The 25,547-nt window shown below is 44.4% G+C and overlaps 1 protein-coding gene across 13 annotated transcripts in view; it reads right to left on the bottom strand.

Moving 5' to 3' along the window:
- Nucleotides 1-1,207: 1,207 nt before the first annotated feature.
- Nucleotides 1,208-25,547, bottom strand: part of LOC146711973 (RNA binding protein fox-1 homolog 3-like) — a 435,195-nt gene continuing 410,855 nt past the window's right edge. For 12 of the 13 annotated variants that reach the window (XM_085455037.1, XM_085455038.1, XM_085455041.1 and 9 more), the window contains 5 exons: nt 24,599-24,731; nt 23,405-23,444; nt 21,072-21,130; nt 17,589-17,667; nt 10,031-15,499 (listed from right to left, as the gene is read on the bottom strand). In XM_085455037.1, the coding sequence (XP_085311163.1) occupies nt 15,455-15,499; nt 17,589-17,667; nt 21,072-21,130; nt 23,405-23,444; nt 24,599-24,731 (356 nt within the window). In that variant the 3' untranslated portion in view covers nt 10,031-15,454. Of the gene's footprint in view, nt 7,400-10,030; nt 15,500-17,588; nt 17,668-21,071; nt 21,131-23,404; nt 23,445-24,598; nt 24,732-25,547 lie in introns of those variants that run through there. The other variant, XM_085455043.1, reaches the window with a different exon arrangement.

Here is a 25,547-nt window from a genome sequence, read left to right as displayed (position 1 = left end):
CAGTTCTGGGTCTGGTTGAATTGGGGTTTAGTCCCTGTGTCTTGATACAGGCCCTACTTTGTTCTGCCTTGCTGCTTAATTAAAAAACTAGTTTAAGGTGTCCTGCATATGTATATAGAATAGCATCTGGCTGCAGTTTAAAGACTTTTTTTTGTCTCGGTCTTGGTCTCGGTCTCGGATTAGGCGGTCTTGACTACAAGTCTACTTGGAGATACTTCCACATATTAAAATGATTAAAAAAAATTATGAAAAAAGCAAACTCACTCTGAACCCAAACTCAAACCAACAACTGAAAACTAATAAAAACCAGAGAACTCTTTGTCTTTGTCTTGCACAGCGTGTCCAGGCTGCACCGTCACAAAGAGCGAACTCTATGTTCTCGCTATGGAGAAGCATCCGGAGACATTTTCCAGGGTTCTTGTGTGAAAACAGCTTTAGTTAAATATCAGGTTATACACTTGGTTTGGAAGAATACATAGAAAACTGATACGAGTCCTCTCTCAGCTGTTTGAATACTAAAGCGAAAAATGTCAACATGAACTAAAAATAGTTTATTTTTCAGTGTCTTTTTGTCCCCTGCGTGCCCGCTCTCACGTGCCTTCGTCGCCTCCATTAAATGTCAGTTTCGTGTTATTATGTATTATTAATAAGCAGAAAACAGAAACTGGGGCATGTCTTAAACAGCTAATAAAAACGGCGACGTTAAAACAAAAGCACACGAACCGTATTCGCCTACTGAAGGGGAGCGTGTGCGCATCCTGATGTGGCACAGCAGTGACACAAATAACATTTTCTAGATTTTGTTGTGACAAAAAAAAGAAAAAATCCCATCTCCCATTGTTTGTAGAGGCTCAAAGGATTAAACAAAGTCAACAGTGATGGAGAGGCACTGATCTTCTGAAGTATTTACATTCGTGTTTTTTGTCTCTCCCGCTTCCCCCTGAAGGCGCTTCTATATTTCTCCACTCGCGGGCTTCGGTCTTTGAGTTTGTCTTTCTCCGGTTGGGTAAATGGCAGCCTCGGTGACAGACAGGTGCTCTCCATCATGCGGCCCCAGAGGGGCTCCGGCACAAGACAAATGGGTCTGGAAGCGTGGCCCCGCCCCCATTCCACCTGGCTCGTGTCACGCGGCGTCGTGGGACTTGTAGCGTTACCGCGAGCATCCAGCAACTCATCACTCACCACAAAACAGCGGAGACGCGGAGGCTGAAGTAGACAAGTTTATTAATGATAATAATGAGGATGATGAGGATGATGATAATATTAATAATTAGTCATAATTATAATAACGTTAATGTCATAATAAATAGAACTCTTCATCTGAAGCACGTAAAGAGAAGCATACAGAAAGAGAAAAAACAAAAACACAAAGTTCAGAGTACAGAGCCAGAGGAGGGGGCGGGGACTTCTAGAGACATTTTTTTTTTTAACCTTTCAATATATCCATTTAATTTTTTAACATTTTTTTAAACTTTATTTAACTGGAACATTTACAAAAGGAGAAAGAGTTAGATTTTAAAAAATCCTTATAAATAAATTTCGTCATTATTAGAACAAAATACAAGATTTCAGGGGAGTCAGGATGTTTTTTTTTTTTTTTTTTCCCCCTGAAAGGACAGCTGGGGGCGGGTAGGACGGGAGAGGGAAGGGAAGGTCATTATGTACAGAACACCAGGAATACAAAAGGGGACCGGTCAACTCACATACTAGAAGGCTGGGGGCAGGGCAGGGGGGGATTGGGATGGTAGTACTGGGGCGGGTGTGCTGGAGGCGGGGACATCCTGCTAGTGTCACAGCTCAAGCAGTTGTGCTCAGGAAGATCAGGACCAGTTCGTTATACTAAAGGCATCTGAAGGAAGGAAGGAAGGAAGGAAGGAAAGAAGGGAGGGTCACTTCAACCCCACCCCCACACACACACACCCACCCCCGCTCCATCCCACTGTTAAGGCGCAGGCTGGAGTTTTGGACACAACAAATGGATGCAGATGTAAACTTGGAAGTTCAGACTTTGCACCGGCGGACAGAGACAAACAGCCACAGTTAAAACGACCCCAAAAAAACAAAAACATGAAACAAAAAGTCCCTAAAAATTTTCATGTATCCTATAATCCAGACTTGACCACTGGAGAAAGAGACATTACAAACATCTAACTACTCAGATTACATCATTTAAAATGTAGTAGATACTTTTCATATTGACACGGATCAAAAGACTTTTTTTGTTGTTTTTTTAACTGTTCGAGCGCAGCTCCCGTGAGGCTTGGTGAGCACGTTTAAAGGAAGCTTTGTTCACAGGAGCTGTTCTCAGTCAGAAAATGTGACAAGATAACTTCATGCAATGAAAGCTACTAGGACAGAATTCTACCCGTAAGCAGGATGAGCTCTATTCTTTACACGTACCAGCAAAAAGTTATAAAGGACAACATTTTCTCTCTCACTCCGTCTGTTTTTTCTTTTCAAGATAATTCAAAAGTTGGCCAAAAGTCACCTGTAAAGCTGTTTACACGCTCGAACACTAAAGAGGAAGCGATGTACCCACGTTGTGTGCACACGTGTAGTGTCGTTGTTTTAATGGGCAGGAATGCAGGTGAAAATCACCTTGAAGCTGCGGCTCTAACGTGGTGTTCAGACCAAACATGAAACAGAGTTTCACTTTGTGTGACTCTCATGAATGCGGTTGCTGGTTTTGGATCGTTTTGCAACCCCTAAATATTCACCCCAGCGACCGATGGGACGCCCGGTTCCAGATTTCCTCTGAAACTTTCTCCAAACTCTTCCTCCCCCCTCGTATCTCTCGGATGCTGAGTCAGGGGAAGCAGCTGATCGGCTTTAACAGCACAGCTTGAAGTGAATTTCTCGCTGAAACCCCGCGGCTGTTTATTTGCCTCTATTCTCGCCTCACCCGGTGCAAATCGGTTTGAATTTGCACCTTTTGCATAGACTGTGTGTATCAAAATTGGTCTGAACACGTCATTAGATTTAGCGATGGTTTAGTGATATTTGCTCATCATAGTCATGTAAGTTGTCCAGTGTGACGTAAAAACTCTGTTTTCATTCTTTGTAAAACTTTTTTTTTGGTTTTGTTTTGTTTTTTTAGTACAAGGTAGAAAAAAAAGCGGGTCGGGTTAATTTCTAAATGGAGTCATTGCTCGGTTTTCCCAGCGGAGGGGCGCCGACGCCGTTTGCAGCACATGTAGCAGAGCAGCATCATGGAGTCGAGGCGTGTCTCTATTCTAAGTTGCTAAAGTGTTTCTGAAATACATTGCTGGAATACTGAACGGTGACCACATCGTTAGTTATTTGATATATCGCTCTAAAATACTGTGTACTTACATATCTATAAAAGAATACTGGCCCATATAAATCCTCATCAGAATGTCCTGCTGCCTAAACACTGGTGTGAGCGCCGGCCTCAAAAATCCAGCGGACTCTAAAGAGAATTGCACGAAATCCCGAACTACTCTTACTAAAACTACGACGACTACTGTGACTAATATTGTTCAGAGGAAAAACTAGAGAAACGGTTATACTGACTGTGAACCACTGTACTGTAAAAATTCAAGTTAGCAGTTAAGAACTAAAACCGTGGCAGCCTAATATATTACATGCGTCTGCATCGTCGCCCCGTAGAAATGCTTTATATTGACCTCTGACATCAAATGCAATAAAACGAGCAGAGGTGCAGTGTAGTATCGTGTGTGTGTGTGTCTGTGTGTGCCAGATGTATCTGCAGAGCTTCATTGTTGGCCAGAAACCGTTAAAATCCCAGCAGGGAGCCACACTGTTGTCCTTGATTACCACAGAAACACACACTATAGTTTACTCTGACCTGAACCCACACACACACCTCTGCTGCCACAAATACTCACCAGAGCACCAAATGTGGATTAATCAGCTGCTGGAAACAGTCCCTAAGTAATGCACTTCAGTTTGAGCAATGCTTACAAAAAGTATAGCGGCCAGCTGCTTCCTCGGTTTTAAAGGGGACTTATTTCAGGTTTATATCATATATGTGAGAGATTGCTGAAGCCTTCGTTTAATTAGGCGAACGTGTGTTATTGTAATCCCTGTGAGCTGAAAGCTTGAAGCGTTGGATCTCCTTACACGGTCGTCTCGAGAATCTCCCCTCGCCTGAAGCTCTGGGAGCCAATCAGAAGAAAAAGAAGGATTTTAAGACTAAAGGCGCCAAAACGGCTTTTCCAGGAGCGGCGTAACGAGCCAGGATACGATCGATACGAGTTTTTTAAATATGCGAATCACACATAATAGTCTTCACTATAAACCAAGAGACACGGTCAAAGTGGAAGTCAGAAAAACAAGAAAAATCAGAAACAATTTTTTTTTTGTCTTGTGTTGAGATTTGCTGACAAAATTAAAATGCATAATAATACCAGTGTTATCCGTTTAGGTTTTATCAGCTAGGAGTTGACTAGAAGAAGTAGAGAAAAGTGCTGTCTACCCAGAATGTGCCTATCACACATGACATCAAGTGTTCTTGTTGCAGAATGCATAGATATTTCAGTGGACAAAATCCGAACATCTGACCAAAACCTAAAGTTCGTTAAAAAACAAACGACAAACTGTGGCTCTTTATCGCTGCTGATCATGTAGTGACCATTTAGGTTTCCCCCCGTTTTCCTTTCAGAGAAGCTCTGCTTTCCACAAAGTTGCCATCGAAGTAAAACTCCAGCCTGCTCCTGCGTTGCTTCTGCCCTACCGCGGGGCTGTAACCCGTAAGTAGGCCAGAGGAACCGCGTGACAAACCTACAGGTATGAAGACGCTAAGCCTGCGTGTGATCGCTGCATGGGAGAACGAATGACCGACTTTACCCCAATTAGACTTCACGACAGTTAGTTGGCATGATATAGATACTCTGTAATATATGAGAAGCTGTCTACGGATGAACAGAGGTCGCGTGGGTAGGAGCCCTGATTTAGAACAAGTACTTTTTTTAACCTGAAATAAGATGAAGTTAATCAAGAAGTGTGAGGTGAGATTTACTGTACAGGATAATAACAGTACACACTGTAGTTTTGTACAGGAAGTCAGGAGCTTAACCTAGTCTTACCCTCTTGTAACCACTCACACAAAACCACTACCAAGTAGTGTACCCTGAACTCTCAAACAAAGTTGTGCTTCACCCGAACCCGCTCGCCTCTGATAAAGTTTCTCCTCAGGGCCAGCAGGTTGTTTCCAATACGCAATAAAACCGCCCGCCCACCAGGGTCAGCGCCAGAACAGCGGCTCATAAACCGAGGCAGCGAATGAAATCTGGGTCACGTCAATACACATCCGGGCTCCGCCGTCATCACCGAGTCCCGCTGTCTCCTGATCAAAGAGCACTGAGACTGTGTGTTCAAATCATGCTTTGGTTCAAGTAAGAAAAGAAAAATCAATATTCATAAACTTTTTATCCCACTAAACTTTGCGCTAATTAGCAAGTGCTGGAGCTCCGGCGCGGGGCCGGAGTTAGCGCGCAGATGTGGTTCTTTTTGTGAAGTGTCTGAAAGTGGGATGTGGTGTTTTTGCTCAGAGTGGGGCACAAAAAAAGAGGGGAAAAAAGCAGTTTGGGGATTGTGTGTGTGATCCTGCCTGTGTTGTTAACCTGTGTGTGTTTGTGCACAGTATACATTTGCTTGTGTGGTAAACGTGGGATTCGGGGGGCGATGTCGGGGGAGATCAGTTCACACTATCACCGTCACACTTTCAATCATATAACACATGATCACATGTTACAGTAAATATCAGGGACATATTTAGTGGGAGGGGTCTGATATCTATGTTGGGGGCCAGAGGCTTTCCTGCCCACCCCCTCTATTCCCTGACATCACCACAGCCCATATAATAGATATGTATATATATTTATATACAGAAAAAGAATACATACTTATTGGACACCCTAGACATTAAAGTACATTCAAAAACTGAACCAACATTCTTGATTTAACACGTTTACAGTGATTTTTCCTGATATAAAGAATTAAGGTTTCGCTTCCACCAAATTAAAACTTTTTTTTTCCTGTTTAAAACTTTCAGTGCTGCAAAAAAATACAAAAAACACACAAATAAATATTCTCAGAATACACGGACAAAGAAAAGTTGACATATTTCAGCCCTAGTTCCTCGATTACCGTTGGATGGGCACTACTGTATTTCTATATGTTTTATCTAGCGACATAAGTCTATATGCCTCAGGCTTGTGTTTTGGTTATGCACCTGCTGATGTAGTACGATGGGATTATTCGATTATAATTCAATTTGTTACATGGACGTCGATGAGTTATTCTCGTCAGGTGGAAACGTGCATCCTTGGTAGTCGTACGCACCTTATCGTCGCGTTGGTCTGACAGTTTGTCCGTCGGTGCGGAGTGACGCAAAGGCTTGGGCTCGGAGTCTGGCAGGTGAGTAAAGTCGGCGACTTCTGCGCCGTGTTCTCTAACTAGTCCTCAGTCAGTGACCTCTGCTGGGGCGTGGAGAGGGGCAGACGGGGAGGCTCGGCTTTACACCGTCTCACCGTCCCGCCGTGGCTCACCCCCCCCACTCCCCAACGCTGTAAACCAGTGATGCTGCCCATTGGGGAGGGCGGGGATGCCCAATGGTGCTGCCGGGAGGAAGTGACATCACAACAGTATCCACGGGGGACGCTGCTAACGCTAGGCGCTGCAGGCCAGTGACACCGCAACAAGGAGGAAAGAGCGTCATCACCGGCCCGAGAAGGAAGGAAGGAAGGAAGGAGTTTTGGGGAGGTTGGAAGGAAGAAGGCGGAGCAGTGAGACCAGGAGGTTGACCTTTGACTCCACCCACAGGAAGTACAGCATAGAAAGTGCTTCTGCCTGGATGCCGAGCTCTCCCTGCCACCTTTTCTGTTTTGTTTTGTAACTTTTTTTTTTTCAAACACGACCTCGGCGACAGAGCAGTGTGCCACAGAGAGAGGAGGGGGGGCGGGGCTCCTCCCTCCTCCTTCCTGCATACCACAGAATCAGCATCAAGGGCCAACTGTTCATCTCCCTTACCAAAAAACATAAAAACAGATTTGTACATATATACTGCTTTATACACACTTTTTTTTTTACCATTGTAAATCACAAAAGTATAGAAAAATAAAATGTTTTATAATAACGGGACACTTTTCATTCTCTCTCTGTCTTTTTCTACCCGGCAAAAAGGTGGTCCCTGGTGGAAACTGGCTCACTCCGTCTGTCAAGTTTGTGGCTGGTTTGACACCACTGCCGCGGCGCCACTTTGTACGCCTCCCGTCTTTCCTCGCCAGCCTCAGTAGAGGGACTCCTCCTTGTCTTCTTCTTCTTTTGTTATTTTCTTAAAGCTAGTTCTCCTCTCTTCGTTGTTTTCATCTGTGATGTCCATCAATACTGAGTACAGCTCTTCATTTTGTATTTACTAGAAACAGGGGAGAGAAGCGGGAAGACTGGTGAATATGCAGAAAGTTATGTTTCTGATAGACATGCATAATGAGAGGTGCTGTGAAGAGTCAGTGTGCAGCAGCTCGGTGCAACTTTGTGCCTCTCTGAGTAAGTTTTTTGGGGGCGAGGATCGTGTCGCAGACAGCATAGTTCTCTGAGAGAAACCAACACTGGTAAACATATGGAACAACGTATGGAGTAAACAACCCGCGCTCGCTTTAAAGCCCCCTCCGCCCCATCTGTGCAATGTACACTAAAAAAGTTCAGAAGTTGAGGTTAAGACACGGCGTGGAAACCGGCAACAGGAGCCACAGCGTCTACAACTCAACTGCGAAAAAGTTTGGGAGCTCGGCGTCATTCGCGTTTCATCGCGCTCTTGTAATGCGGCATAAAAGAAGCGGGAGTAGAGGTCTCACGCATGCCAAAACCAAAGCTACTGCTCTCCCCAGGATACAGATCAGAGCGAGCTGTAATCGTGCGAGTGGAGATCGGCAGTTTGGCAGCACAAAGTGAAAAGTCTCAGCGTATAATGGGGCCGGATGGCAGCTGGGGAGAGAGGGGTGGAGGGGTGTGGGCGAGGCGAGTGTCCCGGGACCCTCGTCGTGACAGACGCTTCCTAATTCACAGTGATCTTTGGCAGCTCTGTTGAGCTTCTGATGAAAAAATAAATAAATGAAAGAAGATGAGGCTTTAATTTCAGAATGGCTTTGTAGTGCATCACCCCGCCCAGTCCCCCCACCACCTCCTAACCAGCAGAGACAAACAGTCAAACAAGTGGCGTGCTCAATCAGCCTCCACCCTGCACCCCCGCCCCAATCTGGCTCTTCCCAGAGAGGAACTGGCCCAAGCTTTTCCTCTCCTCTATCTATTCTATACCTCGGATTTACTGAGCGCTCGCTGGGGACCCACCATACAAAAATATCCACATGCGGTCTTACGGCTCAGCAGGGAGGGAGCACAATAGCGCTGCAGCTACATATAGGCCTCGCTGTCAGGCAGCCTGGAACTGGAAGGACTGCAGACACAAATATATTAATCACCCACGGATGTGAAGGATTCAGGGGAGGGGATGGTTCAGGCGTGAGAGCCTGTGCTGCTCTCACTCATAGTTTGTGAAGTCTGCTTAACAGTGTGCATGTTAGCTTTGAGCCCTGCGGACAGTTTGGGGTTTATTTCCTCAAGTTTTAATCTGTTTGTGCTGCCACCGTGCAGTGAAGGAGAGCGGACGCTAGTTTGGATGTTGCTGGAACGTTACACGGGCTAAACAGTCGCTGGATCGTCATTAAGACAAAGGCAGAGTAGGTGAAGATCCTTAAACACTGTCACCACTACAGAAAATAATCTTTGAGCTCTGAAACCCGCCCTTCCAAATCCGAGGTGTGTAATCACAGCTCAGAGGGGTTTGAAGCTTATTTGTGCTGCTCATCTCTAACAGAAGTGAGGCTCTTATCCAAGTCCTCAACACCTTCAGCTGCACGCAACCGCCTCCACAGCGTCATCAGGTAGCTAACCGACAGCGTCCATCCGTCGCGTTTTCCCCTCACAGTTTCTCCCTAACCGCATTTATGGTAGTGAAGGTCCTCAAAAACACCAAAGACTCCTGAAAATAATCTTTCGTCTGAGGTTAGAGGAGACCTGCTGAAACCAGCTGTGTGGTGTAGCTTCTGAAGCTAATTTTGGCTGCCCGTCATAGGCAAACAAGTTGATGCAACAAGTCCGCAACCGACCTGATTGGCTCCCACGCAACCTTTTTCATCAGTTACCTCAGCGGTCCACATCCTTTAAGGTGTGGTGGATAAATACAACAATATAATAATAAACGTGACTTCACTGTGTAATTATGTAACTTTATTAGCAGCGTCCTCCTAAAATGCACCAACAACATTGAGCGTAGCATCCTCCTGTCTGCCCCTTAATGATCTGATCGTTATGGTAACGCCTAAATATTCCTTTCAAAATAAGACACACAACTACAACACGGGAAACGACGAGTTGACACTAAAAACTCTAAAAACCATAAACTTCACACCCCGGTACCAAACGACTCACGGATCGTTACTGGTCCATGCCCCAGGGATTGGGGACCGCTGAGTCACCTGACCAAAACAACCAATCACAACAGCTGATTCAGTCTAGCGCCAACCTTTCAGTTTGTGGTGTTCATGGCCTTTAATTTTTGAGTTTATTAGTTATTATAGTTCCAGTGTGACACTACAGCTTCAATGTATTCATTTATTTTCCACAATTTATTATTAACCTTGTGCTCTAAGTTACCCATTTCCTGTTTGGATCATTTAAGCGTGATCAGATCAGTCTGTCAACCAACACAACTTATGACAAGAATACACGACAGTGGACGAGCAGTTACCTCAACTTAAATTATTAATAGTCTCCCCGCTGTTTGATTTTGTGCCACAAAGGAGCAACTTAAAAAAAAACTGAAAGAGCTACACGTAGCAATAAGTTGGGCTTATTCGACGCTTAAATCTCAATGAAGCGAAGAAGAAGAAAAGATCTGTACTGACTATTTTTGTTAACTGACTTTGGTTGGCAGGAAATTTAGACTGTGGTGAGAAAGTCTTAGATTGACAACAGCAACAACAACATCCATGTGTGAAGGCAGACATGATGATCATATAACTGCTTTATTCTGACACTCAGAAAACAATCAGAGGTTACTTATATATATGTCACATATTGACAACAAAAGAATTCATGAATAAAGAAAAGGCTCATAATAGCATACTTTTAGCTATGAAATTAACCCAAAAGAATTACTTTACACCTTTCAGACAATATATTTTCATTATAAAGAGAACATAGAATTCAAGAACAAGTTCAGCTGAATTGAAAATACACAGATGACCCCACTTCATATAGGAATACATATAAAACAGTTACTCAGAGAATTGTGATATAGTGTATGGGTGTGTGTGTATGTATATACAAGTACAGTAACTTTTTTGCTTGGTTTTCTTTTGTACAAATATTTTAGGTGGATTAATAAATTCACCTGCCAGCTTATCAGGGCTTAGTGAATACCTATAAATATAAACGATGGATGAAGAGTATTTTCAGCTGATATGTAAACATATATACTACTATTAATAAGTACCAACACATATTTGGATCAATTAGAGGTCTAGTTGCATATTAAGCTGGTTGTGGAATACAACTAAAGCAAACAAACCCAAAAATATTAAAGTGTTTGTATAATAAATTCACATTTAAGTTACCTTTGACTTACATAAGCATAATAAAAACGGCTCAGACCTCTACAATACTGACTGCCAGTTATTAATGTTATATCTTAACATTTAAGCCTTGATAAGCTGACACTGAAACGGTTAAACAATGCTTATTTTAACTTTTTCTGTAAACTGTTGACAAACCCGTGCAGACTGATAGGAGCAATTCCAGATGACAGTACTCAAAGTTGTCCCCGGAATAACATGACGGAGGGGAAAAGTGGATGTGCATCCCCAAATAAATCTCCATGTTCCCTTATTTGGACTGCACGTGCTCATGCTAATGTAGGCAAACCCTACATGTATTACATTTTTACAAATCATCAAATGTGTGCGTGACGAAAATCACTGAAACAAAGTTCAATTTACAGCGTAAATCTTGATTTTAGATGAATCCGTATCCAGTTTTATATAGAATGTGATCATTAATTCGTTTTAATTTAAATCACGGGTCTCAAACTCGTGGCCCGAGGGCCACTTGGAGCCCACGATACTTATCAAGGCCGTATGTTAACATGAAGAAATATAATGTAATTTGATCCTTGAAGTTACTTTTTTGTTGGGAGGATTTGTTTGTTGTTGAGTGCAATGTTAAAAAAAGATTTAATATGAAGGCAACATTGGCAGAGAGTCACAAACTAATGTGGACACTTATATCTGAATTTTTATTTTATTTTTAAAAATGAAGTGATAGCAGAAGTGCTGCCACGTGTGTGGCCAGAGAGGACCAAGGTGTTTATTTGGTAGTTCAACGAACGGCTTCAGTTATTTAGGAATGAGGGAAAACTGAGTTCATGTTTGCAGTTTTGTCTTGTTATAAAGTATCTGAAATTAAAAGCAAACAAACAAAACGCTGCATTATTGTAAATAGTTTTGGGTGTGTTCTTGTTTCTTTTTGTACTACTTGGTCCTCCAATGAGATCCAGTATCAGCAGTGGCCCACAGCTCATTCCAGGTTGAGACCCCTGCATTAAAACAACAGAATCTGTCGTTTGTTTGTAAACTCTGATCATTTATAGTAGTTTTGTAGCATAAAAGTAGTTCTTCCTCCCCACAGTTGATAAATTCTTCTGTTGTTTATGACAGCGTAGTTTGTGGTAGAGCTGTGATTGGCTAATAATCTATGGTTTGGACAAATTTGAGGTAATTTCTACCTTTTGACATTGATAACAGTGATCAAGCTTCACTTTCAACCAGTTTTCATGTACGATCACTGTCTGTCAAAGCATTAGCACGTGCACCCGCTCCGCTCAGGAAACTGGACGTCCAAACATCCTTCATGAGGTAAAATAAATGCTGGAGCGTGATCAGATCGTCATTTTTTCATTGCCACTGAATCTTTTATGAGGTCAGAGCGTCTGTGTCGTCATGTTATTACAGGGACCGTAAGAGTGAAGTCATGCAAAGCTGTTAGCTTACTGCAAACTACAGTGTTTTAGCGAACTGCCTTCACTCCCCCATCTCTCTCCTCCCTCACACAATCTAATGCATATGTATGTATATATATATATATATATATATCTCACATAGGCACACACATTCAGCTCTAAAAAAGAAACAAATCGATTTCATTCCAGTCTAATAGTGGTCACTAACTGAACGCCCACACGTGTACTCTGCTGCAGAGTTTATGTGAGAAACTCCTACAAATGTACAATCAGTTCTCCCGTTTTTTAAAATGGTAAAAATAATATTCAAAGTTTGTTCTATAAAAAACCCCAAACGGTGCGGAGCGTACGTACTAGCATACAAAAGGAAGAATAATGTTTGTTTACCTACGTAAAGACTTTTCTTTTACTTATGAGATAATGGGTGTTTTTTTCTTTTTTGATATACAACATTACTCTATATCATTTTAACATCTCGACTAAACATAACTAGCTGTATATGATACTTTTTTTATAAATATATTACATCTCAGAAAGAAAAAAAGGAAAACAAATAAAGTGCAACAAACAGATTTTTTTTTAAGACCACAACACTTTGAGTGTGAGTACATAGAAATTAAATATTATTGGCAAAAGCTTTCAGTTGCATTTCCGTAGCTGCGCTTAAATCTCGACAGCTAACAGCGGCTACACAGAGTTTCTTTTAAATCCACCTCACGCAGCACAAAGTTGTAATAGAAGCCAATGCAATGACCGCATGTCGACGAAGAGGCGAGTAAGTCTGCACTCTACACACATTTACATTGTGTCTTCTAACTCCTGGGTGCTTTCATATATAAGATCTTCCTGGACTTGTGTGTGTATACAGTATATGTCTTAATATATATATAATACAGTAGTTTTAGTAAAGAACAACAGTACAGTCTTTATTTTATCATCATGGGGTCTCTGCTTAAAGAAAAAACTGAAAAATTAGCTCTTCCGAAACCTGCTGGTTGTGTTAGAAAGGAAACTGTCCTGCCGGCTGAGAAGTGAGTAGCACTGTATCCTAGTTTGTGAGTTTCAGTTAGCTCATCCTGAGGTAAAACATTTTGTGCAATGCTTAAAAAAGAGAGCGGTGACTTGTAGAAGAACAGCCCTCTGCCAGGGTTAACCCACCTCAGTGCTGTGTCATTCCCGTGTGACGGATGTGTGGGGTTAGCGTAAACCTTGTGTACAGATCACCCCCCGTGTTGTATTAGTGAGAATATGCAACCGTGTCTTCTGCAAACTCACTTCACATGCGACTATTCTGCGTTTAACAATGGCGTTTTGGGGAAACGTACACTGCAGACACACAGGAACCGCTGCACAATGTTATGCAAATTTTTGATTAACCGATTTACCCATTTAGTCAGTGAAGTGTGAAGAAGAAATTGTTCGCGGGGCTTATCGTGACTTCCCAGAGCCGAAAGCGATGGCTTCAAATTGTCTAGTTTGCTCAACCAAAAAAGCCAAAACAAAAGATGCTCAGTTTACAATAAGACGCAGCAGCTGGGAGCATTACTTTGTCTGTCAGTAGACTAATCAATTATTTGACTAATCCTGCACATCAGACATGTAAGAAAGTCCACTGCAGGTTTTTGGTTCATATTTAAAAATGAATCTCTACATCGTGTTTCCAGCGCACGTACGATATCGTTATGGATTCCCTGCACTCATGTTTCAAGTGTAATTAATTTACCCAAGATGAGCTTTACTGACACTATAATTTTTTCTTTAAGACTGAGGCCAAATATTTCAATTCATTTTCTTTCCGTGAAGCATGAACATTTATTCGTTTAACTTTCTGTGCGGCTCGCACAAACGTGTTGCAGAGTGCCCTCTGGTGGACAAACCTGGTCACAGCGTGTTGCTTTTCAGCTTTTAAATGTTTTGTTTTTTATAAATCGGATGGATTTTAATGCAAATTCTAGATTCCCATATTCCAGTGCCTGGTCCCTTTATCCTTTCGAGCAGGTGTTCCCAAACTCTGGAATTCTGAGGATCGCACAGTTTCACTTCTTTTTGCTGGTTTGTCGTTTTTTTTAATGACTTGTGTTAAAACCAGTGCAGGGTAGGGTTTGGTCTGCTTCGATGGCTACAGCGACACAAACTGTGCGCCTCAGAAATGTGTTGATGCGACGCTACAAAGACGAAAACTAAGTACATTCATGAGCTGAGCTCCAACAACTTTGCAGATAAAGTTCTGTTTACGTGTCGTCAGAAGAACTTTTCAGCCAATTCAGAACTTTTGTATAATGTCTCCTGGAGAGGCGGTGTAAAGCAGAAGAACTAATTTTAAATCGCCTGGGAGAAAAAAAATCACTGGAACAGGATCTAATAAAAGACAACTATCCCTTAAAGTAATTTAAGGCGGCTTAAAGCACATGTTTCATGGTCTTATCAAATTTCTAAAAATACCAGTGAGCATGAGATAAGATGCGAACACAGGCCGCCGGTGGGAAATGCAAATGCTCATCCCCCATATTTACATTCAGCTGTACTTATATGAATCGCTGCACATCAACACAGCCGGTGTCACATTTCCCCCAAAACACAGCAGCTAATGCAGAACAGTTGCATATAAATGCACGGTGCTTTGCAAGAGACCGGGCTGGCATATGAGCATTGTGAGTTCAAGACAGAAATCTGACCTTCATGACCCTTTACTCTGCATGCTGTCATACCACATAATACAGCTCGTAAGGCTCCACTGCAAGTGCACAACAGTAGGACACTCCAATGTTTGAGGAAAAAAAAAGAAAGCAATCAGAGCAGTGCTGTCTTTGAACTAAGAATTACCAAGGCATGCTCGTCAGCATTAAGCGTTCTGCGTGCTGGATGAGTCAAAGATTCGATGATAAAAGCTGGGAAAGGAATTAAATGGGATGGATCAGTGTTCACCATCAACCTGATTTCTCTTTGTTGTGTGCACACACACACACACAGGATAGAAATGCCCCAGTATATTCTTAGTCAGATGACAGCAGCTGCATATACACACCTCTGAGCATGCACCATGCGTGCTGCAGTAGGCTCACATTGGTTATGGTGACACAGCACCCATATACAGCAGTCAAGATAATGCACATGTGCATAAAACTTTCCAAAAGAAAACCAAAAGCACAAAATGAATACGAAACAAGAGCAGACCAATGATGACATCAAAAAGGTTGTTGTAGAAATATCTGCTTGCGAGTGTCAGGGGAGGGGCTCAGCATGTGGACCTGGAAGCTTTTAGTTAGATTTAACTCTCCGCCAAGGACTGGGTGTTCGCTCGTTTTGTGTTTGTATTTTATTTTTTTAAAGAGAGGATTTTTTTTCGTTTGTTTGTTGTGGGTAATGTCTCTGTCTTTTCTCGCTTTTTTCTTTCTTTTAGTAGGGAGTGAAGCGACTGTACCCTCCTCTGTATAGGCTAGCCTGCAACATCAAAGATGAAAAAGTACCAATCAGTATTCAGGTGACAGCTAGAGTCGGTTTCTCTTTCTCCACAAATTTCCTTCCTTTTAACTTATTGAGTTTTCATATACGTATAATCTCGACACAGATTGAGAGTTTGAGACACTGAAGCCAATAACGGGTTTTGTTGAATAAATTCCCCGATTGCATACAATCCGAGTGTGTGTTAGGAACGGGAGGTAAAGTGGATTGTTGGATTCGGAGCTTAACTGGTGCAATTCATTTATATGCATGTAGATAGAGCACTTTCTTGAACGGCGAATACATTTTGATTTCATTACGCTTAGAAATAAATTGAAAAACAGAGATTTGTCCTTTTACGGCCGTAACAATATCAGAGATTGGACTAAAGCAGAATAAGTTCTGAGAGGTTTAATCACGGCTCCTTTTCAAGTCTGGCAGAGGTGCCTGCACCTTTCTGGAGGGCCAAACCACCACAGGATATTAGCCCTTAGATTTAGCACCATGCTCAAGATATCTAGGGCAGACACACATAGAGCATGCAAGTGGGCCTATGCATGCACACCTGCACATGCACGCACACACACGCAGTCCTTCTCATCTTTCGGTGGCTCTGCTGCAATTAGGAATTCAGGCAAACTCCAAAGGCTAATTTTGCCTAATTTCGCGGAGCCCTCTTGCTTGTACAAAACTTTCATCCGTACGAGATGCTTCTGTAAGCTGGAAACGAGTAAAGAGAATTTCCAACCTCAACCTCAGAGGAACTAATTATTGTATAGCTTTTAAATGCAAAAATGACTCCTCGCTGCTGGAGAACCATTAATCAAATATGATTAAAGAATTAGGAACCAAACTGGTCTTTTCTCTTTAGCTTAGGAGTTTATTAGATGTTGGCCTCAGCACAGCCTGCATCCCAGTAGCCTCGCCATTTGTTCAGCGCCCCGTGAACCCACGAGCACACACACACACAAACAAGCCTGCGTTAGCTCCCTGAGCTCCCAACACACACCACATTAGATATTTTTTAGGGTCCAGATCCTGACTTCTACATTCGCTGAGAGGACGATTAAAATGTCAGAGGAAAGGAAGGAAATTTGGAGGGAAGAGAAGAAAGAATAAAAAACATTCAAGCACATTTTTTTAATTAAGTAAATGAAGAGGAAAAAGAAATGTCTTAATTAATGAAAGCTTTTAGCTAGCAGCTGCACCGGGGAACTGTACGCTTCTTTTTTAAAGTTGTTGAAAAATCGCATGCATGCTGTAATGATGAATTTGAGTCATTTCTCAAGCTGAGAACACGCCACCGATCAAGCTTGTGGGCAGGAGAGGAGGGTGAGACAACTCCCTCCCTCAGTCTCGCTCTCTCTTTTATGTCCCACGGCACACTGCTGCATGCGTTTGATGGGCCTTAATCTCTAGGTTTGGTCTGCGAGCCCGGCCCAACTCCCTCCTCCTCATCATCCTCCTCGCCGTCGTAAAACAAAACCAAAGAGGAACTCTCAGTTTCGGAAAAAATCCTCGTTTGTTTATCGTCACTTTTCATCTTTGATGTTACAGTAGCTGCAAAAGCTAGCTAAAAACAGACATTAACAGTTCGACCTCATCTTTTCGGGTTCGGTTTGACTGAATGGGGGGGGGGGGGGAACAAAAAGAAGATGATCTGTCGCACTCGGGAGCAAGTTGAGCGATGTAGGATGAAAACAAAGCTTGGAAATGTATCTGTTATGTAACATGTAAAGCTCGTGTTGGGAGAGGGAGAAAAGACTGCAGTGATCACTCATTCTCACTTCAGGAGGAACTTGTGTCAGATCAATAGTGCAGGAGGTGAGCTTGCATGGCATTGCAGAAGTTTATTGCACTTAATATCTGAGCCAATTTCCACATGCCAGGGCTTCATAGTACTACTCAGTACTGCCCACTAGGGTGTGCCAGATAGCATGACAAAAACCCGAATCGATTAATGAACAACCCGTAAATAAAAACCAGTGACGAGTGAAGTCTCTGGTCTTTATTTTGGAGTGTGTGTGTGTGCTGTAGCCTGTGTCATGGAGGGTGCAGACAGGAACAGGCGGTGCTCTCATAGACTTACCATGGTCCCCACACTGTATGTGGCTGCAGGGCCAATCGTGTGGTGATAAGGGTCTGCTGTTGCATAGACTCTGCCATAGCTGCACAACAGGGGACAGAGAACGCGGTCATTGATCTATCATTGACGAGGAGAGAAGAACATTTATGCATGCTTGTTTAATGCTCAACCCCTCAAGTAAACCCTTTCAAGTCTCTAACGCAATCAATTATTTCCCTCCCCGGCCTCCTGGGCTTCCTGCTTTATACAAGGTGGTTCAAAAAGGGGAGTTCAAAGGTTGGTGAATTATACTTGTCTTTTCATTGTCATCTTGATTAGCTGGATAGAATAGGTAATGAGCGGAGGGAGGCAGAAAAAGAAGGATGCAGAGCAGAGTTGGCGCTGGAGGGCTCGCTCTCTCACCCTGCTCTTGTTTACCGAGGCTGCACACTGGGCTCACGCCCCTGTCTTTTCATTGTTGCTGGTTTGGAACTAATCCTTCCAATTTCCTTCTGAGACAGGACAAGATGTGTGCGCTTTATTTATTTATTTATTCGACTTCACATATTCCTCTATTTACTTTCTTTTTTTTTTTTTTTTAGCTCTTGCTTGCAAATGAGGGTCTGCAAGGAGCAGATAAGGCACACCCAGCCAAGGACTGAGGGCACCAAATCAACCAGGAATTAAAAAAAAAAAAAGGAGTGGAGAGAGGAGGAAATTCTCCTAAAGGAGACAACAAGACGTACGACGTTCGTACGAGATGCGTTGAGTTATATAAGATCTAAATATGGCGCGGCCCATTCAAGTCCGTCGGCACCCAAGGTCAGCGAGCAGGACGTGAAATCGGAAAGGCTGTCTCAGCTCCTTGGGGAGGAGGCCCGTGCCGTGAGATGGTCAGGGGAAGTCTCCGTGGTCCTCTTATCTTCAGTGAGCACTGAACCCCACAGGCCCTCTAAGGCTAATACATCTCCAAAATGACTCTCACCAGAGTGGCGCCGCTGACGAACAGCAGGTCAAACCACCCCGCGCAATGTCACAGAGCCGACTGGAAGCTAGCAGGGTCTCTACGATGTGCCTGGCTCCTGTGAAGGCCTCTTTGATTCATCAGCCTCGCCTGTACCAACTCTCTTTAGTTACTTAAAGGGCTTTGGTAATGCAGCCTGTGAGCGGTGTGGGCTTTTCGGATAATAAATGTTTCATATTTTGCAGGGTTTCACACGCCTTCCTCAATCCCGGCGACCTCTTTTTTTATGATTGGCTGACGGCTCCACGGTAAAATCTGATAAGGTGCGGCTGAGACAACACCAGCAAACCCTTATTGATCCAGTGGGCATGACCGCTTATTCAAAAGGAAACAAACAGACAAAGCGAAACAAACAACTTGGGGCGAATTATATTAAATCTCAGAGAAAAGTAAAGGCAAGAGAAACACGAATTAAATCACTCGGAGAGGGAAAAAAAGCCGCCGTCCAATTTCTGCTCTCGCAGAGCGCGGCTGCTCATAATTCGAACCGCGGCGAGGCCTGATAAATCTTACATTATCGATATGATCTTCAGGCTCTCAGGCAGGGTGTACGTTATCACAAGTGACATGCTCAATCCTTCCCAGATTAGATTCCCAAACCGGCCCACATCCCGGCTGACAACGGCTTTCGGGGCCGAAATGAATCAGCGACGCCTCCTCAAACAGAGCACACCTGAACCAGAGTGACATCACTCAGAAGTGATAGAGTTCCCGCTGGTCCATCTCTGCCTCTCTCCGTCTCCCCACCTCCCCTCCGCAGACCCGAGGCCATTAATAAATACCGCCGTGATATACCCACTCTCCCCTCACAAGCGGAGAGTCACGACATATATCACTGCTTTTCTCATCGAGTCCAACAAGGTTAGTCTTTTTTTCTCCGTGCGCGTGTGTGCTCTTTAGCTCCGAGCTAAAAAGAATATAGCGGTTTGCCTAATAGATGAAGAAACCCAAAATAACCCTCCACAGAATATTGTAAAATGCTGCCGGAGCAGCCCCCATTCATCACACGCGCTCTCCTACTATCACGTCTCCTGTAGATATGATCATTTTTGGTGGGAAAACACTAATTATTTAAAGCTGAAGCCCACCCTTTGCTACTCCGACACAGCGATGGCTAGATTTATGAGGACATATTTAGAGGCGCACTCCTTTTTCCTTCTCCCAGTAATTTCCCCTGTTTCACAGCCTGTGGGATCAACTTGTTGCTTTAAATCAAAAGTTCTCGGGAGCCGAGTCGGACACATCGGAAACATGTCCGTGTTTTTACTTTCAATTCAGCATTTTCTCAACAGCTGCTCGTGGAGAAAAAAAGTAGCCTGTGCCTGCTCTGCAATACATTTCTGTTTCTTTAAGCACTTGAGAAGTGAACGCTAACGATGGCTGAAGTCAGCCTTGTCTTATGGAATTATGGGAAACACTCAAAACAGCCTCAATATTCCCAGTTACAGCCAATAGACTATGTGCACGTTAGCATATGCTATTTCCGGTGTCCTATTCGCGCCTGGTTTATGGTCCAAAACAAGTTAAGCGGCGATTTACATTTCTATAGATGTCTTTGGCATTTACCCAATATATCTGTAAATGCTGTTCATAGAGTTGTCGATATTTTTTCCCTGCACCTCAGAGCAAAAGAAAAAATGGATTCAAATGTTATATTTCGCGGGTGTTATGTTCTAAAATAGGTGAAATCAAGTAGCCAATTTTATTTTTTGACGGTGCAAAACGTTTCGTGGACATACAGTACTGCACTTCAGAGTCACACTGCCAGCGATCGATGCAGCGATTCTGTACTGTACAGGAGAGACGTCACGGAGGAGATCGTCTGCAGCGATCAGGACGCAGGATGTGACGTAAAAAAAAACGTGCAAACTTGCACTAAAAAATCTGCGAAACAGCGAGGTGAAAGGTGAACCGCTGTAATTTTGAAGGTAAGTCACAACATACCCTTTGTAAATATTAATGTATAGAAACCCTTACAAAAAATGAATGATTGCTGGTGTGGCTTTTTTTCACGGTTTGTTAACATGCTGTGTAGGTGTGTACTTGATGAGCTGATATCAACATAACGGGGGAAACATCTGGTTTGACTATTCTTCACCTGTTTAAATCATCAGACCAGTGCTTCTGAATGTGGACGATGTGTCTTCTGCTGCAGTTCTCCAAACAACTGATCGATCTAAACTCTTTAAACGTCAAAATTGATCATTAGATTTTTTATGACACAACAGTGGTGAGTGTTCCCACCTTCTGCTCTTTGTAACTTAACGCCATCTTTCCGTTTTCTGGACATGATTTTGGAGGATATCTTGACCGCAAAGTAAAGCTACCGGAAACGTACAACCCTACATCTGGTCTCAAACCAGGAAGTTAGCATTTTCTCGTGCACAGGGTCTATTAATTAATAACTTTACGGAGATTTTTGTCTTTAAAACCCCTCAAATTACATACAAGAGAATCAGTCTCATACAATCTGAGACCCTCACCTGTCACTGTAAGCAGCGGTGGTGGTGGGTTGGGCAAATCTGTATGCTGCATAGCCACCCTGTAAAAGAACAAAAAAATACCACCATATTTAATCAGTGATTACCTGTGCAGACAAAGGTTAGCTCTCAAAGACGCAAGAAAACAACCACTTGCGCACACACAGCCTCAAATTGCCTTAATGGTTAAATGTCACCACGCAGTAGTTTGCTCATCTGCTCACACTCCCCGACTGCAGCCTCCCCGTGAGACACCAGAGGGTGCTGTTTGATATATGGTGTGTTAGGCAGGTGGTGGCAACAAGAGAATGAATGATGTTCTGAGAGGCAGCGCGTTTAGGGGGAGCAAGTCATTGTCGCACCGGAGGCTCATCCGAAGCGCAGCAACGGAGGCCAAATCCCCACATTCGGCCCATTTTTAGATTGAGGGCGCGCCGCTGCTCCGTAATTGAAGATCTCCCCCTTTTTTCCCCTTATACATGACCCCCCCGGCTCACAAAAGAAGTAAGAAGGCAGAAGACGGTCGGACCATTGGGGAGTCAGGACCGCTGTATTCATTTGCCAGAATGGGGAAGGAATTAAAGACCTCATTGTGGAGTGCTGCTATTACTCTCCTTGAAAAATGAAGCTGTTCTCCCACTGTTTTTCTATTAGTGCCAGTGGAGTGTGTGCCCATCTGTGTCCATACGGTGGATAGGTGGCTTTTAATAATGCATGTTTTCATTTATTTTTAAACTCAAGGGGAGGGGGGTGTCCGATGCAGAGCGACATCGCGAAGTAACGGTGAGTCGGCCGAGGTCGCGGGTGCAAGCGAAATCGGGGCCACGGCGATCGAATTCCGCTCCTTGATGTTTACCAAGGGGACAGGAAGTCACAGCAATTGAAGCGGATGACTTCCTGTGGGACGGTCATGCCTTGGGAATGTGTTGATTACAGCAACAGCCTGAACAAACACGGAACAATAAATCACTCTCCCACATTGTCAAATCCTGCACGCGGCCGCGCAGCACATTTTTTATTTTGTCATGGGGAATATGTGGGTGTGCCGTGTGTGTCTATGCATGCATATGCATTAGCGCATGCCACGTATGTGCATTTATATGTGCATGCATTCGTTCCCCCCCCTTCTGCTAATGTATTAGCAGAAGCCTTGACAGAACAGCTGGCTGCTTTTGACAGCACGCCAGTGTCCACTGAATGATTGTATAGGACACTGAGGGCTGTGGGACGGCTCCCTCTTGGTCACTCGAGACCTTCACATACTCTCAGCCAGTCTGAAGCAATGCAGTGGCCATTGCCAAAACTAATGGCAGTAAAGCACCAGGGGCCGGCCTGACGCTTTGAGTGATGGACCGACCTGGCCAGGCCTCGGTCAGGGGACATAGCTGTGTAGGACTTAGCTGGAGGTGGCTAAATGAGCGTGAGAGACAAACAACATCGCTCAGAGCACAGCCCGGGTCTCTTCCAGAGTGGTGGGTGTCCCTACAACAAAAGCCGGTGAAATACGGCCCTATCGTGCGGGCCGGTGTGTAAGTCATGGATCACTTGGGTTTAGCATTTCATTCCCAGACACCGGTCTTTGTCAGGGTGAAAGTGAGAAGGAACTGTCATTGCTGCTGCTGCACAGACAGTCATCTCAATGCGGTGGGAAAAAAAAAAACCCAAAAGGGACAAATTACATTCCTCGCAAACGTTTGGACTCGTGTCAAAGTGGGGCAGCGTGGTAATTTCAGCATTATCTCCACAGAGTCCACGCTCTTCTCTGTCAAGGGCGAGGTGCAGCAGGGCCAGCCCCCGATGTGACCCTGCCTGCACGGACAGCTCCAGAGGGACAGTTAATCCCTTTATCTGCGGCTTCTCTTATCTCCCACTTGCTGATGGCTGGGAGGAACCGGCTCCACTCAGGTCTGCGCAGACCCCCTGGGGCAAGCAGGGGATATCCCAGCCAAACCCTCGGAGTGAATGCAAAAACACCAGAGAGGTAACAAGAAGAAAGAAAGCTGGCGGGGCGGCGGGGGGGGGGGGGGGGGGGGGGACTTAAAAACCTCCAGACAAATCTAAAGGAATAAATGACCAAACTTGACATGGGACACTGAGTCAGGGTCTGCCTCTTTGCCAAAGTCTGAGATCATAGGAAGAAAAGAGGGAGAGGAGGGAGGAGCTGAGGGGGTTTTAAATTTTGTTGTTGAGTTTCTTGGCACAGTAGACGGAGGCCTAATCGACGCCGGCTTGGCAGCGAGGCTGGGGGCTGAGGAGATCACGTTTTTGTCTCCAGGGCTGGGCTTCTTGTCTGTTTTACTTCTGTTTCATCTAGAAGAAAAGTCAACTGTACTTACATAGATCTCTGCACCGTAGAAGCCATCTTGGTACACCACCCTGTGAACGTGCGAAACAGGAAAGCACAGTTAGTTGACTTGGACTGCATCCGACCCCACCGACTCTCAGCCTTTGCCAATTTTCCTATTTTGACCATTTGCAGGTCTGTGGGGTCAGCTCTTAGCAGCTTTAGCTCGCTGTACCACAAATAATGAATGACACAAACTGAAAGGTGTAACGGTTTCACATCCCTGTCCAATTTTCTGCTCTGGTAAAATTGTTTGTCTTTCCAGTTGCTGCAGTTGCTATCAGGAGGGCTGGCGGTGGAGAGGGAGGACAAAAGAAGGCAGTGAAGGAGCTGCGTCACATGACTAGGCTATATAAATCAACCGGCTGCCATCAGCAGCAAAGGGGTCCCCGAGTGGGAAGGAGGCGAATGGGGATGTGGGATTTCCAGTCTCAGCTGCGAGTCCCACCGCACTAAGACAGATCCAGATCTAATCACAGATAGACAGCTATGGCGGGGCAGCGGCCAGCCTCCGTCAGACCTCTCCCACGGCCACACAGACCAGCGCTGATAAGAGACGAGTGCGAGGCAGGCTTGCATAAAGCCAGGAGATCAGCACGGGCCCCGGTCACAGTCCAGTGAGATCTGACTGGTAATACACTATCGCAGCTCTCACCTTGACTTTGTCAGTTACTCCTTTGTCAACACACGCTGTACAAATGTAAGGACGGGCAGGGTTCGGTTATGTATATCCGCAGATAAAAAAATATGTAAAATTACAGCAGCAATGCTGCCTGGCTATGTTAGACAAGCGGGTTTCCTGCAGGAGGGCACGGTCTTGAGACGCAACAGAAAGATTTCTTTTAAATTATGAGTAGAAAAGCAAAGTTTGGGCATAAATTCAGTCGGAGCAGTCTTGGGTACAGTTTCATTCATACTGCAGCGTGAAATCTAACCAAACGACAGCTATCTATATAAAAAGTGTTCGTTGTGTTCAGACTACACAGTATCAGCCCAGTTACGGCCTGACACTGATGATGTCGTGTGCTACTTTGCATCAGGAGGAACAGTCCACAACACGCATTTTGTCTTGATGTCTGAAAGAGTGTATAAAAGCTAAAACTCTCAGCTATGAAAAGACAAAACTTATCGTACCAGACAAAAATATCATGCGACCCGAACCGGGCCTCGGAGGGTCAGTACTCACGCTCCGTAAGCTGGGATTGGTGGTGGAGGTGGAGCTGTGCGGAATGTGTTGTACACAGCCCGTCCCCGTCCCCGCAAGTGGGCACCCCTATAGGCCACCGTAGCGCCTGTGGCAGGGTAGGGAAATCCTGTTACTATAGAACAAAAACACACACGAGAAGAAGAGAAAATGACTTTCAGAGAACATCCTCGACTTGGCATTGCTTACCTTATGACAGAATACATTAGAGAGAGACGTGTGGCACTGCTTTCCCTATGACAGAATGCATTATAGGGAAGACAAGGAAACAATAGATTTAATCTTTTCTAGGTGCGCCTCATCGAGCACTCTCCCCTTTCCCAGCTCGCCGCTTTGTGCCGTACTCAGCAAGGATCCACATTTGCTGTACGCATCCTTTCCCGATGCCTGGTGAGGGGCAGCCTTGAAGCTGGGCAGGTAATGGATGCAATACCACTAGTTTCGCACCACGGCTTTTGCATAGTTTAGACACAATGGGCTAGCAACAAAGAGCAGCGGGAGGGTGGACGGGGTAGAGGTAGAGGGCGTTTCTCGGTGTCGGGCGGAGACGAACAGGCGGTAAAGGTTGTTGAACAACTTGACTAGACGTTCTGAACTTCCCCGAGGGGAAATGGAGCAGATGGGCAGGACAGCCAAGTCCCAAACCTCAGCATGACCCCCATCTCCAAACCCATCTGGGACCATCTTTAGCCAATCGCACAGCCACATGCTCTGTCCTCTGCTGATGGCTACCACTGAACGTGAAAAGGGTCAGTTGGGGTGAAAGGCTTCGGGGTGACGGTGCGACAAAATAGCCACGGTCGCAGATTAGAGGATAGCCGATGTGATCGTCAGCTCTCCACTTAACCTTCAATCGGTCCACTGGCTGTCTGATTACAGGCTGTGGAGGTGCATACAAACACACTGATCTCTAGACATGATTAAGCTGGCC

This window comes from Copadichromis virginalis, linkage group LG4, assembly GCF_057382275.1.
Source record: "Copadichromis virginalis isolate Kocher_CV1m ecotype Utaka linkage group LG4, C_Virginalis_male_GT1.1, whole genome shotgun sequence".
In the NCBI taxonomy this organism is placed as follows: Eukaryota; Metazoa; Chordata; class Actinopteri; order Cichliformes; family Cichlidae; genus Copadichromis; species Copadichromis virginalis.
Note: the sequence above shows the minus strand (reverse complement) of the source record. Positions and strands in the feature narration are given on the sequence as shown.